Source organism: Suncus etruscus, chromosome 6 (assembly GCF_024139225.1).
Source record: "Suncus etruscus isolate mSunEtr1 chromosome 6, mSunEtr1.pri.cur, whole genome shotgun sequence".
Classification (NCBI taxonomy): Eukaryota; Metazoa; Chordata; class Mammalia; order Eulipotyphla; family Soricidae; genus Suncus; species Suncus etruscus.
Window position 1 is genome coordinate 15,751,295 of NC_064853.1, and position 17,414 is coordinate 15,768,708.

Below are 17,414 nucleotides of genomic sequence, written 5' to 3' on the forward strand. Positions count from 1 at the left end.
CGCCCGGCCCCTTGTTTGTTTTTTTTTGTCTTACCTGTGGCCAACCAGGTTTGGTCACCAGCACCCCTTGTAGTCGCCCGGATCTCATCAGATGTGCTCCCTCAGCACAAGCCCTAAGAACTCCCAAACCTTCCTCTTCCCAAAAAGATGGGGGACCTTATTGATAGTCTTTGTTATTTGGGGGTTTTATTGTTTGTTTTGAGGCCATACACAGCATCGCTGGGCTTACTCCTGGCTTTGCACTCAGGAATTACTACTGGAGTCTCTTAGGGGATCATCAGGGATGGATCTTAGTCTGCCATGTGCAAGACAAATGTCCTACCCACTGTATTATCACTCCTGCCCAAAAAAAAACCCTATTTTTACAGAGTCAATAAGAAAAGAGGGGTGGACACCCTTATGATCTCATTGTCCCCACTTCCCATACCAGATAAACAGTTAAAAAGTTGTTGATGGTAGGGGCCGGTGAGGTGGCGCTAGAGGTAAGGTGTCTGCTTTGCAAGTGCTAGCCAAGGAAGGAACGCGGTTCAATCCCCTGGCGTCCCATATGGTCCCCCAAACCAGGGGCAATTTCTAAGCACTTAGCCAGGAGTAACCCCTGAGCATCAAACAGGTATGCCCCCCAAAAAAAGAACCAAAAAAAAAGTTGTTGATGGTTGAGTTTCATATAATATTCCAATACTCATCCTACTGGGATTTTGTTAGAAATAACCATTGAACCTTGACTTCAGTGTCCCTGTATTTAAACCATTTTTCCTGACCATTGTCAGTCACATTGTTGTGCTAAGAATGTATATTCAAACCAGTTTTTTTTTTTTGTTTTTTTTTTTTTTTTGGTTTTTGGGCCACACTCGGTTGACGCTCAGGGGTTACTCCTGGCTATGTACTCAGAAATCGCCCCTGGCTTGGGGGGGACCATATGGGACGCCGGGGGATCGAACCACGGTCCTTCCTTGGCTAGCGCTTGCAAGGCAGACACCTTACCTCCAGCGCCACCTACCCGGCCCCAGTTTTTGGGCCACACCCGGTAACGCTCAGGGGTTACTCCTGGCTATGCACTCAGAAGTTGCTCCTGGCTTGGGGGACCATATGGGACACAGGGGGATCGAACCTCGGTCCGTCCAAGGCTAGCGCAGGCAAGGCAGGCACCTTACCTTTAGCGCCACCGCCCGGCCCTCAAACCAGTTTAAGTCATGTGATGTTTAATTTCTTTACGTAATAATTATTTTCTTTGTTCTGGTTTGAAACAGTCTCTGCCTGATGGAGTTCAGGGCTACTCCTAGTGTAGTGTTTAGTACCTCCTAGCAGTGCTGAGGTAGGGGGTCTGTTTTAGTGATCCATCCCAGGATGACCATAAGCAAAGCTTGGGCTCCAACCTTTTGAGCATCTACCTGGCCCTGGCTTACTATTAGCATTTTACCTAAGCCCCCATTTTATCACTGTGTGCTGGGTGACTCCAGTTCTTTTTCCATTTTGAAGCTCACTGAGTGGGGTCCATGGAATGACAAAATTGATGAGACTGTAGCCAACCTGAAAGAGTGGGAAAAGTGGTGGATTTTTATTTTGTTTTGTTTTGTTTTTGGTCAGTATGAGATATTTGCTTCACTTGTGTAGTTTTTAAGTTTTTTCTTTTTTTTCTTCTTCTTCTTCTTCTTTTTTTTTTTTTTTTCGTTTTGGGGTCACACCGGCACTGCTCAGGGGTTACTTCTGGCTCTAGGCTCAGAAATTGCCCCTGGCAGGCACAGGGGACCATATGGGATACCGGGATTCGAACCACTGTCCTGCATGAAAGGCAAACGCCTTACCTCCATGCTATCTCTCTGGCCTCTAAGTTTTCCCCTAATTATCTTTCTAAGGGAATTTCCTATTTTCAGGATGATTTGGCACAGATTTTTGGTGACTGAGAGGTATCATGTAGGCTCTTTGTTTTGCAACCTGAAATACTGCCAGGAACTTTTTCAAAATATCTATGTGAGGAACTATGAGTAGTTTTCCCTGCCTGTTTAGTTTAATGACTATTAACAGCCCTAATGCTTAGTTAGAGTCCCTTTCACTGTCGGTCACATGCATGAGAAATGTGGCTTGTGTATTTTATTTTTTCAGGTAAAGAGCATGGTGCATCATTTATACTTTAATGATAAACTCGATGCTCCAAGGAAGACCCGGTTTCCAGAACGTTTCATGGATGACATTGCCGCGCTGGTCAGTACGATTGCCAGTGACATTGTGTCACGATTTCAGAAGGTAAGGATGGCTTTTATTTTAAGTTAAATTCCTCTTTTATGCTTGGAGTTAGTAGCATGCTTTGATTTTATCATTATTATTGTTATTGTTGTTGTTATTATTAATATTTATTATTATTATTGTTGTTGTCATTGTTTCCCAGGACACAGAAATGGTTGAGAGACTCAACATGAGTCTTGCCTTCTTTCTCAATGACCTGTTGTCTGTGATGGACCGAGGATTTGTCTTTACCCTTATAAAGACCTGCTATAAACAGGTAATGCATGGGGACCAGAGTGATAGGACAGCATGGAAGGTGTTTGCCTTGCAAGCAGGCCAGCCCTAATATGATCCCCAGTTTCCCATATGGTCCCGTAAACCTTACCAGTAGTGAACACTGAGCACAGAACCAGAAGTAAGCTCTGAGCACTGCTGGGTATGGACCAAAAACAAAATAATCCATAAAAACAAACAAAGAACAGGGCCAGAGAAATAGCACTGGACTGACCTGGTTTCGATTTGTAACATTTCATCAAGTCCCAGAGCCTACCAGTAGTAATTTCTGAGTGTAGAACGAGGAATAGGCCCTGAAACTCCAGGTGTTTCTTCCCCCTTCTGCTCACCCCTCCCCCCCCCCCCAAACCCAAGTGCAAACAGTTAATACAGAATTAGAACTGATCAGGAATCAACATCATACATACTGGACTTAGGACCCAGAGAGATATTGTAGAAGGCAACATTCAAAAAATGTGTTTTTAAAGCTGACTAATGTTATCAGTCAAAAGGAAAGGGAGAAAATAATTGCCATTTGTTTGCTCAACTGCAGTTGCTGTCAGTAGCTCCACTTTTTCCTTGGGCTCTACCTGCTCATTCCTGAGCCCAGTTCTGGAGTGCATCATTCAGCGAGGGGTCTAAATTGTAGGGGGTGCTGGGAGACAAGGATGCATGTGGTGATGGGGCATATCTTGTATCTGCCCATGGTAGATCTTATTCCAGGTACCATGTAGTCTCCCAACATCGCTGGATGCAGCCTGGGTGTGCCTGAATAGCATCGCATCCTTGGGCCATTGCATTGAACCACCAGCCATAAAAATAAAATAAAAGTTCAGTGGCCTCAAGCTGCCCCAAGTGTAGCACTGAAGCTGCAAGAACAGCTAAACGAGTCTAAATGGAGCATTGCATCCTGCATGATCTTCGGAGCAGAGGATTTCACTGTGTTCTTTCTACTCTAGCCTTCTCATTGTAGGGGATAGAATCATGGACAGGTCTTCACCCAGACCCCAAACGTCATTCATGACTTTTCTTTTGTTAAACTAAAAGCACCAAAAATATTTCCTTATTTTCAGCTGCTCCAGCTGACTGGGTTTAAAAAAAATCATCAAGTTAGTGAAACCTGCTTTTAGGAAAACATGATTGCTTTTGATAGCTTAGTTGTATCTAATGATAAGCTGTATCATGATTCTAGAAATACCTTTTAAAAGAGCTTTTAGGAGCCAGAGTGGTGAATCTAGAGGTAAGGCACCTGCCTTACAAGCACTAGCCTACGACAGACTGTGGTTCGATCCCCCAGCATCCCGTATGGTCCCCCAAGCCAGGAGTGACTTCTGAGTGCATAGCCAGGAGTAACCCCTGAGCATCACCAGGTATGGCCCCCCCAAAATCCAAAAAAATAAAAATAAAATAAAGAGCTTTGATTTGGAGAGATAGTGTGGCAGGTAAGCTTGCCTTGGATGCAAGTGACCCAAGTTTAATCCTCAGCATCCCATAGAGTTGCCTGAGCGCTACCAGGATTCCTGAGTGCAGACTCAGAAGTCACCCCTGAGCATTGGCAGGTGTGCCCCTTCGACCCCCCAAAAAAAAACCAATATGAGAATATAGAGATCTCTTGCCCATTCCAGCATTGACATTAAAGTGTGGGACATACTATTTGTGAACACTTCCTACCAATCCATAAGTTAGTTTGAGGTAACTTCTAGTTGAGAGTGCTAGTTTGAAGTCTTGTTATTTAGAATTGGTGAATAGAATATCTATTGCTTTGTCTTGTTTTGGGGCCACACCAATGACACTAGGGCTTATATTCCTCCTAGCTCTGTTCTTAGGGATCACTCCTGGCAGGGCTTGGGGACCATGTGGCATTCTAGGAATCAAATCTGGGCTGGCCATATGCAAGGTAAATGCCCTCCCCACTGTGTTATCAGTCCGGCTCCTCTAGTGTTTGCTTTTTACTGTGTTTCTCTTACTAGAGAAGTTAAAATGCCATATGGGTACTGACATACTTTCAGATCTTTGCAATCGTATGTATTTTTCCCATCAAAATTCCATCTACTTTCTCCCCAAAGCAGTGCTAGCTATTTTCTTCAGGCATAGACTGCCTGCAGCTCAACAGACATTCAGTTGAACTGAAGGGATGTTAAAGCTATTAAGTTAGTTTATGTTTCTCCTCGAGTGACTTATAGTATAAACTTAAAAAAAAAAGTTCTGGGGCCGGAGAGATAGCATGGAGGTAAGGCATTTCTGCCTTTCATGCAGAAGGTCATCAGTTCAAATCCCGGCGTCCCATATGGTCCCCTGTGCCTGCCAGGAGCAATTTCTGAGCGTGGAGCCAGGAATAATCCCTGAGCACTGCCGGGTGTGACCCAAAAACCACAAAAAAAAAAAAAAAAAGTTCTAAAAATAAACGAACACAGGGTGTTGAAAAAGAATGGATAACCTCTTTCATGAAGTTTTGCATCTTTATATTTTCCTTCCTACCAAGTGCACCTTTGAGATGTGGAAATGTTAGTGTATATTGGAAATAGATGCAAGTGACTTTTAGCGTGGTATGGTGAATTTACATATTAAGCCTTATGAATCCAAATTTTGGTAGAAATGGATACTGTTGGATACACCACAGAACCCCAAATTGCCCACTGTGCCCGGTTCTTTCATCCCTCCTTTTGCTGTTGCTACTGGAGAAATGAGACAATAATCACTTGGTGTTTTCTTATTCCCACATTACTTACCAGGTTTCCACAAAGCTTTACTCATTACCAAATCCAAGTGTCCTGGTGTCTTTGAGGCTGGATTTTCTACGGATCATCTGCAGCCATGAGCACTATGTTACCTTGAACCTACCTTGCAGCCTCCTCACTCCCCCTGCATCCCCATCTCCTTCTGTCTCCTCTGCAACATCTCAGGTAGGTGGACAGTTCAGAAAGATATATCTTCCATGACCAAGGCATTTTGTTTATTTAAAAAAAATTTAAAGGGGGCATCTCACACCTAGTGTTGCTCATGGTTTATTTCTGGCAGTGTTTGGGGAGACTATATGGGATACGAGGGATCAAACCCAGGTCAGCCATGGACAAGGCAAATGCCATACTCACTGTACTATTGCTCTAGGCCCCCTGAAAAGGCTTTTTAAACTCTGGAAAAATACTGTGAGGAAGATGATTGAATTATAGCTGTATGCCAGATTATGCTAAGTGTTTTATAAATATTTTATAAGCCTTAACCATTTAGTCTTCTCAGTGGTTCTTTAAGATAAATGCTATCATTATTATCATGTCTATTTTATAGCTTGGAGAAAAATAAGAAGACATTGAAAGGTTAATAATTTGCCAGAGGTCATACAGTAAAACTTTAGGGTTTAGGGGGCTGGAGTGATAGAACAGTGGGTAGGACATTTGCTTTGCATGCGGCTGACCCAAGTTTGATCCCCAGTATCCCATATGGTCCCTCAAGCCTGTCAGGAGTGATTCCTGAGTACAGAGCCAAGGAGTAATCCCTGAGCACCAGCGGCGTGGTCCACAAACAATAAAAATTCAGGGTTTGAATCCAGTCACAGCCTGACATTTTTGTAGATCTCAAATTCTTTTTTTTTTTTTTTTTCCCTTGGTTCACAACCCGGCCTCACTCAGGGATTACTCCTGGCTCTATGCTCAGAAGTTGCTCCTGGCAGGCTCAGGGGATCATATGGGATGCTGGGATTCGAACCACCGACCTTCTGCATGTAAGGCAAACGCTTTACCTCCATGCTATCTGTCCGGCACCAGATCTCAAATTCTTAAACTCTGGGTATTTTCCAACTAAAGACTTGGGCTCAGATGAATGAATCCACTTACATGAATTCATGGATTTAACTGTTTTCCCAGCATCTGTTTTTCATAAGTAGACACAGATAAAGGTTTACTCTGCTAGTAGTGTTCAGTTCTTGCAGAAGGAAAGGGGAATGAAGAGTGACAGAGCAGGTAGTGTGCTGCAGCCTGCTTCCATGTACACTCTTACCTAGCTCACACACACTTCCTAGCATGGATGAAGCTTGTCCTTCACTTCCTTTCCCCATTCTCACCTATAATATGACTTTATAATCAGGAAAAGTTAATCACAGGTACAGTTCCAAAAAGCTTCTTTTCTTTTTGGATTTTGGGCCACACTTGGCCATGTGCAGGGGCTATTCATGGCTCTGTGCTCAGAAATCGCTCCTGGCAGACTCAGGGGAACCATATGGGATGCCAGGGATTGAACCTGGGTCTCTCCCAGGTCAGCAGCGTTCAAGGCAAATGCCCTACCACTGTACTATCACTCTGGCTCCTCAAAAACTACTTTATGAGGCACAGTTGTTTGTGCTAAACTTTCTGCTGAACATTTTGTTCAGCTGAAAAATCCAGACTCTCTGGTATTATCTTGTTCCTACGATTCAAATAGAATTGCTTTTGGGTGACCAGGGAGAGGTAATAAGGAGAACTGTATAATGTGTTGTGAAAATAATTTCTCTATTAAAATATCTGGGGGAGGGCCCGGAGAGATAGCACAGCGGCGTTTGCCTGGCAAGCAGCTGATCCAGGACCAAAGGTGGTTGGTTCGAATCCTGGTGTCCCATATGGTCCCCCGCGCCTGCCAGGAGCTATTTCTGAGCAGACAGCCAGGAGTAACCCCTGAGCACCGCCGGGTGTGACCCAAAAACCAAAAAAATAAATAAATAAACCTGGGGGCCAGATATCAGTAGGGCATTTGCCTTGCATGCTGCCGACCCAGGACAGATGGTGGTTTGAATCCCAGCATCCCATATGGTCACCCATTCCTGCCAGGAGCAATTTATGAGTACAAAGCCAGAACTCTGATTACTGAGCAATGCTGGGTATGAACCCCCCCCCCAAAAAAATCTGAACTCTTGATTTTATTTTCTCATTTTATTGGGGGGGGGTTTACATCCTAGCAATACTTGGGTTACTCCTGGCTCTGTGCTCAGGAATTATTTCTGGCAGTGCTCAGAGTAATATGGGCTGCTAGGGTTCAAATTTGGGTCAGCCAAGTGCCAGGTGAGTGCAGTACCTGCTATACTATCTTTCTGAACCCTGAACTCTTGATTTTCTGTAGATCTTCTTGAATATGAAATAGAGGGGTAGGTTAAGGATATATCTTGCCTTGGACTGTCTCTGGGGGTACAGGCATGGTTTTATTTTGCAGAATTGAAAAATGTGACAAAATTTAGTAAGCCACAAAATGATTTTTAACTTTTTCAAGATTTTAATTTTTTCCTAAAACCAAATTTCATTATTAGAGATTTTGCTGAAAACCTATAGTAGCCTCGACTATGAATATGCCTCATGTACTCAGCAGTGACTGCATAGTACATCATCTAAAATTGGTTGCCTTTTCCCCTTCTTCAGAATAACTTTAATTTAGGAACTTTAAATGGCTTTAGTAAATGAGAAATGGGCCTGGATTGTGACTTAGTGATAGGGCACATGCCTCAAGTATGGAGGACCCTGGATCTTGTCCCCCATGCGAGATAGTGAAATTTCAATATGAAGAGAAGGAAATTAAAAATAGTTCAGGGCCCAGAGAGATAGCACAGTGGCATTTGCCTTGCAAGCAGCCGATCCAGGACCTAAGGTGGTTGGTTCAAATCCCGGTGTCCCATATGGTCCCCCGTGCCTGCCAGGAGCTATTTCTGAGCAGACAGCCAGGAGTAACCCCTGAGCACCACCGGGTGTGGCCCAAAAACCAAAAAAAATAAAATAAAATAAAATAAAAATAGTTCAAAGTAATATTTTGTCATAATTTCCTTTTTCCCATGTAAGACTAATGCTTTTTTCCTGGTTAATGACTGTGATATTCTAGTGATGTCGGCCAGGCAGTTGTTCTCACTTGCAGGTGATGCTTACCGTGCATTTGTGGTTCTGCTCAAATGTGTATTTTGAGCTGTGTCCTGTCTGCAGTATCACATAATTCTTACACCTCTATTCTGTCTTCCCCTCCACCGCATAGAGCTCTGGATTTTCCACAAATGTACAAGACCAAAAGATTGCCAACATGTTTGAATTGTCGGTGCCTTTCCGCCAGCAGCATTATCTGGCTGGCCTCATCTTGACAGAGCTGGCTGTCATATTGGACCCCGATGCTGAAGGGTGAGTGGTCACTTCATGATGAGGGACAGTCTCAGGTAGAATTTTGGATAAGCAGCCAGTCAGCCCCCTTACACTGCCTTAAAATCACGAGAAAACTCTCTGCCATGCTTTTGCTTTTCTCTTCACCGAGACCATATGACTTCTATATCCTGATATTTTAAATGGCCCCCTTTTGGAGTATGTGAAATAATTTTTGCTTGAAGTATTCTCCAAGTTTGAAGATTATTTTCAGATTGATGGTTTTTTGACAGCATTTATGGAATATGCTCTCAAAAGCTCTTTGATTAGCTTAGATCCTTTTTGTCCCGTCTTCGATTTGTTACTACATGGTGGGTACATTTAGTTGATGCCTTTTCAAGAAAATCTATCATTTGCCATCATATTTAATCCCATTTTGTTTCAAGTGTTTCCTGACAAACTAGTCTTCTTCAATTGCAGAAGCCTACCCAGTTATATTCAGAGTTGTTTTGGAAATGGAAATTGTAAGAAAGGAAGGAGACAATGTCTGGCTGGGTTAATAAAAATATTTGATGTGGGGGCCGGAGCAGTGGCACAACCAGTAGGGTGTCTTCCTTGTGCACGCTAACCTAGGACGAACTGCAGTTAGGTCCCCAGGCATCACATATTAAAAAACAAAACAAAAACCTGTTTTTATAGACTTAATCCTTGGCAAGAAAAAAAAATGTCCATGCAGATACTGTCTGTCAGTACTCCAAGACTGAGCGAGCATTCCAAGAGGATTTTTGCCAAGAAAGGGAGTTGATGGAAGGAGGCAAGGGGAAGCCCTGGATAAGTGCTGCCCCTGTGGGCATTGGTTAGCATTATTTCCTTCTCACAGTTAACCTGAGAAAAGCCCAGAGAGGCAGAGGCAGATGGTGGAGGAAACTGAAGTGACCGTGTTGGGCCTCTGCCTTGAGTGTCGCATCCACCTCTGGAGCATGCACTTTCTCTTCAGCAAAGCCCTGCCACTTTCTGCTTTATCCACGTGGCCTTGAATTCTTTCTCCAGCAAAAATGAATGAATCAATCAAGTTAATGTGTATATTCAGCCCAAGAAAGGCTTATTTGAGAAAAAGGAAAATCTGGGTTGGGGGGGGAGTATTGAAATTTTTGAGGAAAGAAGGGTAAAGTGCTTTGTGGGAATTTGAAGATGGAGCAGTGTTCATAGGTCTGACTAGGGAAAAGTCAGAACGGCTGCTCGCTCTAAAAAGCTAGAGCTGAGGACTTTGGCCAAGGGTGCAGAAGGGACAGTACAGCAGGTTTGGCGCTTGCCTTACTGACCCAGATTCGATTCCTGGCATCTCAAAGGGTCCCCAGAACCCTGCCAGGAGTTATCTCTGAGCACAGAGTAAGGCATAAGGCCTGAGCAAAGCTTCATATGACCCAAGAACCTAAAATAAAGAGGGGATAAAAAAAAAAAAAAAAGAAGGGGCTGGAGTGATAGCACAGTGGTAGGGTGTTTGCCTTGCATGTGGCTGACCCTGGATGGACCCGGGTATAATCCCCGGCATCCCATATGGTCTCCTGAGCCTGCCAGGAGCGATTTCTGAGCACAAAGCCAGGAGTAACTCTTGAATGTCCTTGGGTGTGGCCACAAACAAACAAACAAACAAAAAAAAAACCACTAAGTCTTTTCCTGCGGTGATAGGACTCAAGAGACAATGATTCATAACAGCTGCCTGGTGCTACATTAAGGTCCGGTTGTAGCACCTTAATTGGAGTGATTGCCATAGTCAGAGGCTTTTCACTCTAACCCGAGAGAACAGATGGGCATGGAGATGAGAACCACCTCTGCCTAAAACTGAGCTGAAACTGTTGAAACTGAGCTGTTGTCATCTACCACCTGTCCACGGACCAGTGTCCAGCCGCAGGTATAGAAAGGTTGGAAATCATTGATCTGCCTTGGTTATCTATGCCGGCCCATGCACCTGTATGAGAAGCCAATGCTGATCCACAGCCTAGGAAAAGGCTGAAGTGTTCTAAAGGGCTGGAAGACCCAGGTGAAGGAAGGGCAGACCACTTAATCAGAGATGTCAAAGACAGTTCCAACCTTGAATCTATATCCTTTTTTTAGTAGAAGACTTTTCTCTGGGCCAGAGAGATAGCACAGTGGTAAGGTCTTTGCCTTGCATGTGGCTGACCCAAGATGGACCTGGCATCCCCCAAGCCTGCCATGAGCGATTTCTGAGCTCAGAGCCAGGAGTAATTCCTGAGTGCCGCTAGGTATGACCAAAAACAAAAACAAAAATAGACTTTTCTCTTAGTAATGCATGTTTGTTTGCAGGGGTCAGGAATGTGGCTTAAAGGGTAATTGATATATAGGCCTGGTTTTGATCCCTGACAAGCATGTCATTCAGCACTGACTGGTAGCCCCATACCATCCCTAGTAGTGGTTCTTCCAGGGGGAAAAAATTATTTTTCAGTTACTGTGAAAGGATCTTATTTAAGGAAATATTTATAGCTCCTAAAATTTACCTTTATTATTTTTGCTCTAAAATATTCCAGAACTGGTCTTAGGTTATTTAATATTAGAATGTACTAGAAGTGGATTGATTGATTTTTGACAGCCTCTTTCCTCTTCCCTCAGTTCTTTTAACAGAGACATGTCTTCATTTAAAAATGAGAATTGTCTGATAGGAATAATGCACGCAGCTTTGCAGCAAATCTAAGAAATGGGACAAAATTGATTCGGCGCCATGCCTTACTGTTTGCTTCCAAAATAATATCTAATCTCTGTGACCTTACTGCTTCCTCTTCTTTTTAAATAGACTGTTTGGATTGCACAAGAAAGTTATCAACATGGTACACAACTTGCTGTCCAGCCATGACTCGGACCCTCGATACTCTGACCCCCAGATCAAGGCGCGGGTGGCTATGTTGTACCTGCCGCTGATTGGCATCATCATGGAGACAGTCCCTCAGCTCTATGACTTCACAGGTGCTCAGTGTATGGGATACAGGGACAGAGAGGCTGGGAACAGTGTTGACAAGCGTTAAAGAATCTTCTGGAGAAAGTTCTAACTCGAGGAACTGAAAGAACAACCAATGTCCATTGACCCAAACGACTTGAGTTCTGAACTCATGGCTGACAAAACAGTGGGAGAGAGAACTGCCCTCAGAGAGGGTCAGGAAATCTAGTGACAGATTTTAAAACCATTTGCTCGTGTTTCCCTAGCTCCCTTTAAAACTGGCTTAACCTTTCTTACGTATAGGCTATGCCTTCAGGCTCAGCCAAATATTATTTATTTGTACCTACATAGATAACAATATTCACCTGAATTTCAAAATTATGTTGTGATAATGAAGTTGAGGTTATGCGATCAAAAAAAAATCAGCTCAAGTTTTATTGTCTTGTTTTTCCATATTTAAATTCCTGGGGCCAGAGTGATAGCACAGCAGTAGGGCATTTGCCTTGCACTAGACTGACCCAGGATGGACCTGGGTTTGATTCCCACCATCCCATATGGTCCCCTGAGCCTGGTTGTAGCGATTTCTGAGCGAAGAACCAGGAGTAACCCCTGAGCACTGCTAGGTGTGACCCAACCCCCCCAAATAAATAAACTTAAATTCCTTTATTGCCTAAAACATAGTAGATTGATATTTAGATTAGCAAGTCACTTAAAAATGTAATTCCAGGGGCTGGAGTGGTAGCACAGTGGTACGGCGCTTTTGCCTTGCATGCGGCTGACCCAGGGCGAACCTTGGTTTGATCCCCAGCATCCCATATGGTCCCCCAAGCCAGGAATGCTTTCTGAGTGCAAAACCAGGAAGTAACTCCTGGGCACTGCTGGGTGTGGCCCAAAAACAAACAAAAAAAAAGAATTCCGGTTCAATAAAAATATTGTTCCAACAAAATATTCACTGAGTATTAAATGAATGTAAAAAAATTAGCATATGCTGGTGGTACAAAACAGTCGGCTCATTGTCTTTAAGAGGACAAAGTGCTGAGTAATTTCCCCACATTCTGAACACTGAGGTGGGATTTCTTATCTGGAGGCAGAAATATTTATGTCATATCTGATCAGTTCAAATTCTCTTAAAAGCTCTAAGTGAAGCACTATGACAAGTTGGTACTTAAGGCAATTCAGTTTTATTTCCAAGAAGTATACCTCATACAGTGGTCCTCAAACTATGGCCCGCGGGCCACGTATTGTATTTGTATCTGTTTTGTTTCTTCATTGCAAAATAAGATATATGCAGGGGCCGGGCGGTGGCGCTGGAGGTAAGGTGCCTGCCTTACCTGCGCTAGCCTAGGAGATGGACCGCGGTTCGATCCCCCGGCGTCCCATATGGTCCCCCAAGCCAGGAGCGACTTCTGAGCGCATAGCCAGGAGTAACCCCTGAGCGTTACCGGGTGTGGCCCAAAAAAAAAAAAAAAAAAAAAAAAAGATATATGCAGTGTGCATAAGAATTCGCTCATGGGCCCGGAGAGATAGCACAGCGGTGTTTGCCTTGCAAGCAGCTGATACAGGACCAAAGGTGGTTGGTTCGAATCCCGGTGTCCCATATGGTCCCCCCGTGCCTGCCAGGAGCTATTTCTGAGCAGACAGCCAGGAGTAACACCTGAGCAAAAGCCAGGTGTGGCCCAAAAACCAAAAAAAAAAAAAAAATCTCTCATAAGTTTTGTTTTTACTATAGTCAGACCCTCCAATGGTCTGAGGGACAGTGAACTGGCCCCCTGTTTAAAAAGTTTGAGGACCCCTGCCTCATGATAACTATTATGTGTGTCCAGTTTTTCTTTTCAAGAGTAATAGTTGCTGGGGGCCGGGTAGGTGGCGCTGGAGGTAAGGTGTCTGCCTTGCAAGCGCTAGCCAAGGAAGGACCTCGGTTCGATCCCCCGGCGTCCCATATGGTCCCCCCAAGCCAGGGGCGATTTCTGAGCACATAGCCAGGAGTAACCCCTGAGCATCAAACGGGTGTGGCCCAAAAACCAAAAAAAAAAAAAAAATAGTAATAGTTGCTATGAAACAGAAGTCCCATGTTTAATTAAGGGGGGATTTCACTTTTTCCAGAAACTCACAACCAGCGAGGAAGGCCCATCTGCACAGCCCCTGATGATTGCGAGAGCGAGAGTGGGAGCATGATCAGCCAGACCGTTGCCATGGCGATCGCGGGGACCTCGGTCCCCCAGCTCACACGCCCCGGCAGCTTCCTCCTCACATCCACGGTAAAAACCGTCCTCTGCAAAGACCAGTTGTTTGCAAGGATGTGCCGAGATTGTTCTAGCAGCAGAGATTATGAATGTTAGCTGAAGCAAAAGCACTGGGCATAATCTTGGACAAACATTATGAGACTGTGACCTTTTTTTATCCTTTAAAAGGCTCGGATTCTGGGGGCCGGGCGGTGGCGCTGGAGGTAAGGTGCCTGCCTTGCCTGCGCTAGCCTAGGACGGACCGCGGTTCGATCCCCCGGCGTCCCATATGGTCCCCCAAGAAGCCAGGAGCAACTTCTGAGCGCATAGCCAGGAGTAACCCCTGAGCGTCACAGGGTGTGGCCCAAAAACCAAAAAAAAAAAAAAAAGGCTCGGATTCTAAAGCTCTGTTCATTCAGAATGTTGAAGAGTGCCTTACTTATAAACATACATACATATATGTAAATATACATTTGCATAATTGACATAATTTTAAATTAACATATGTAAAATGTATATGGGTTATGTATATAAAACCTCTAATTTTTGGTGGGGCTGGGTGGGGGGAGTTTGAGTCCACACTTCACAGTGCTCAGGAACCACTCCCTTCTCTGTGCTTAAGGTTTACTCCTATAGGTGCTCAGAGATGGGATGGGTCCCAGGGATGGGAAATGGGCCTCCCACATGTAAAGCATGCACTCAGTTCCTGGAACCTTTCTTTCCTAAAATAAAATCTTTTTGTTTTTTGTTTTTGGGCCACATCCTGTGGATCAGGGATTACTCCTGTCTCTGTGCTCAGAAACTATTTCTGGCAGACTTGAGTATCCATATGGGATGCCTGGGAGTGAACCCCCATTGGGCCATGTGCAAGGCAAATGCCCTACCCACTGTGCTATCACTCTGGCCCCTCCAAAACAATATTTTTCATGTGCAAGGGCTCAGGTTCTTACTGTGTTTCTGGAGATCACATGGCTGTGCTTTGGGGATGACTCTCAGCTATGTAGTACAGCTCCATGGGTCTGGTTCTACGTGGCACACTCATAAACCTGTACCCCCAAGCCTCTTCCCTCGGTCCTCATGCACTTTATTTTTTAATTTTTAATTTTTTATTGGGGTTCCTTCATCCCTGGGTTCTCATGCATTTATAAGGATTTAAAAAAATTATTGGAGTTCTGTGCTTTACTGTATTCAATAGTTTCTCATGCACATAATTCCAACATCAATATTTTTGTGATCAGCACCAAGAAAGAGTCATTAGCAATTAAAGTGTATTGATTTTTATTTTTTAGTCTGTGAAGTTTTGTATATTTTTTAACAGATAAACAAGATGATATTTTCTCTTATATTTCTCCTCACCTTAAAGAGAAAAATATATGTGGCCAGGGGAACCAAACAGCTAATAGAATAAGATCCACTTCTAAGATTTAAAAAGAAAAAAAAAAGAAAAAACATCTAAAAGGTGGGGGCAATATAGTACAGTGGATTGAGCACTTGCCTTGCACGCCGCTGACCTGGCCTTGATCCTCTTTATCCAAATGGTTCCCCAAGCCCAACCAGAACTAAGCTCTGAGCACAAAGCCAGGAAAAATCCCTAAACACTGTTGGGTGCTCAGTGCCCCTTTCCCCTCAAAAAACCCAGACCTTTAAAAGTTTTTGTTTATGATGCCAGGGCTATAATCTAGGTTATCCACAAACATGGCATGTACATTACTTCTGAGCCACATCCCTAACCAGGCTCTTAAAACTTTTCAGTGGCTTTCAGAAAAAGGCATTACACATTTGTAGAAACTGCCCTGTAGGTCAGCCTTTTATTTTTGGCATCTTATAATCACATTAATGAAATACTAAAAATTGGCTTTTGTGCATTATGATTGATCTATAAGATTCAGCTATTTTGATTGTACCATATTGTAGTTATGTGGTTATCACCTAAATTTTAGGCAATGCCATCACCCCAAAAGAAGCTGTATATCTTATTAGCTGTCGCTCAGTGCTTTTCCCTCACAGCCCAATCCTACGTCTCGAGTCATGTTTTGCCCACGCATTCACCTGTGGTGAGTTTGTCCAGTGAGCGGGACTCTTCACTGTACAGCCTCTGTTTCACTTTCGAAGGTCCGAGTTCATCCATGTTGAGGAATGGAGCAATATTTTTTTTCTCCTTTTCCTACCAGCTGTCCATTGTATGAACACACCAGATCATGTTCATTCTCCTCCGAGCACCACTGGGTACCAGTCAAAGCATAATGAACCTTCCTTTCCTCCCCAAAAGAGAATCAAAATAAATTCAATACAGGGCTGGAGTGATGGTGTAGCAGTAGGGTGTTTGTCTTACATGCAGCTGACCCAGGATGGACCGTGGTTCGAACCCCCAGTATCCCATATGGTCCCCCAAGTCAGGAGCGATTTCTGAGTACATAGCCAGGAGTAACCCCTGAATGTCACTAGGTATGGCCCAAGCCCCCCCCCCAAAATGAATTCAATACAAGGAGGGGATTTTGTTATTGTTGCTGTTGTTGGCTTATATATAGTATATCAGTTTGGGGTTTATTTGTTTTGAAGAGAATAACTGGACAAGTGAGAGTGTTAATAAATCTGAATTGGGCCCTGATGGGTGTATGGTTGTGTGTCCCTATTTCAGAGCGGACGGCAGCACAACACCTTTTCAGCCGAGTCCAGCCGCAGCCTTCTCATCTGTCTCCTCTGGGTGCTCAGGAATGCCGACGAGACTGTGTTGCAGAAATGGTTCACAGATCTTTCAGTTCTGCAGCTCAACCGGCTCCTGGACCTGCTGTACCTCTGCGTGTCCTGCTTTGAGTACAAGGTCAGTACAAGCCCTTGCAGAGAACAGGAAGGGAAGCTCAGGGCAGGTAAGGGAAAGAGAAAAAGTCCTCAAGGCCTCTGTTTTTCTCACCCATTGTAATCTAGGGCAAGAAAGTGTTTGAAAGAATGAACAGTTTGACCTTTAAGAAGTCCAAGGACATGAGAGCAAAGTTGGAAGAAGCGATTCTGGGCAGCATCGGTGCCAGGCAAGAAATGGTGCGGCGAAGTAGAGGACAGCTCGGTGCGTACTCACTTCCCCTCTCCTGCAATTTTCAGCCAGCTCCACTGTTGGTTCAATGGGAGGCCTCAATGTTGGTTCAATTGAAACTCTTGGTTCAATCAGGCTGTGATTCTGTTTGGACCTGCAGTGTCAGGCCCTGCTAGGACCACCTCAGCCATCACAGGAACCTCCATATCCATGCTCAGGAGCATTCGGGAGTCTCCAGGCCTGCACACAGTCATGCTAAAGGGTGCTATTGCCCTTCAACAGATGAATGGCTAAAGAAACTGTGCTATATATACACAATAGAATATTATGCAGCCTTCAGGAGAGATGAATCATGAAATGGATATACATGGAATCGATTATGCTGAGTGAAATAAACCAGAGGGAGAGAGATAGATGCAGAATAATCTCATCTATGGGTTGTAAGAAAAATAAAAGACATTTTTGCAATAATTCTCAGAGACAAAAGAGAGGAGGACTGGAAGGTCCACCTCATGACATGAAGCTCACCACAAAGAGTGGTGAGTGCAGTTAGAGAAATAACTACACTGAGAACCATCATAACAAAATGTGATTGAATGAAGGAAGTAGAAAGCCTGTCTAGAGTAAAGGTGGGGGGGGGG

General features: G+C 44.1%; 1 protein-coding gene across 1 annotated transcript in view; it reads left to right on the top strand.

The window, feature by feature from the left end:
• Positions 1–17,414, top strand: part of DOCK7 (dedicator of cytokinesis 7) — a 193,924-nt gene that overhangs the window by 133,949 nt on the left and 42,561 nt on the right. Inside the window, exons 26-33 of the mRNA XM_049774381.1 lie at positions 2,104–2,244; positions 2,387–2,500; positions 5,229–5,399; positions 8,476–8,615; positions 11,383–11,552; positions 13,627–13,781; positions 16,384–16,566; positions 16,671–16,806. Coding sequence (XP_049630338.1) covers positions 2,104–2,244; positions 2,387–2,500; positions 5,229–5,399; positions 8,476–8,615; positions 11,383–11,552; positions 13,627–13,781; positions 16,384–16,566; positions 16,671–16,806 — 1,210 coding nt within the window. The remainder of the gene's footprint in view (positions 1–2,103; positions 2,245–2,386; positions 2,501–5,228; positions 5,400–8,475; positions 8,616–11,382; positions 11,553–13,626; positions 13,782–16,383; positions 16,567–16,670; positions 16,807–17,414) is intronic.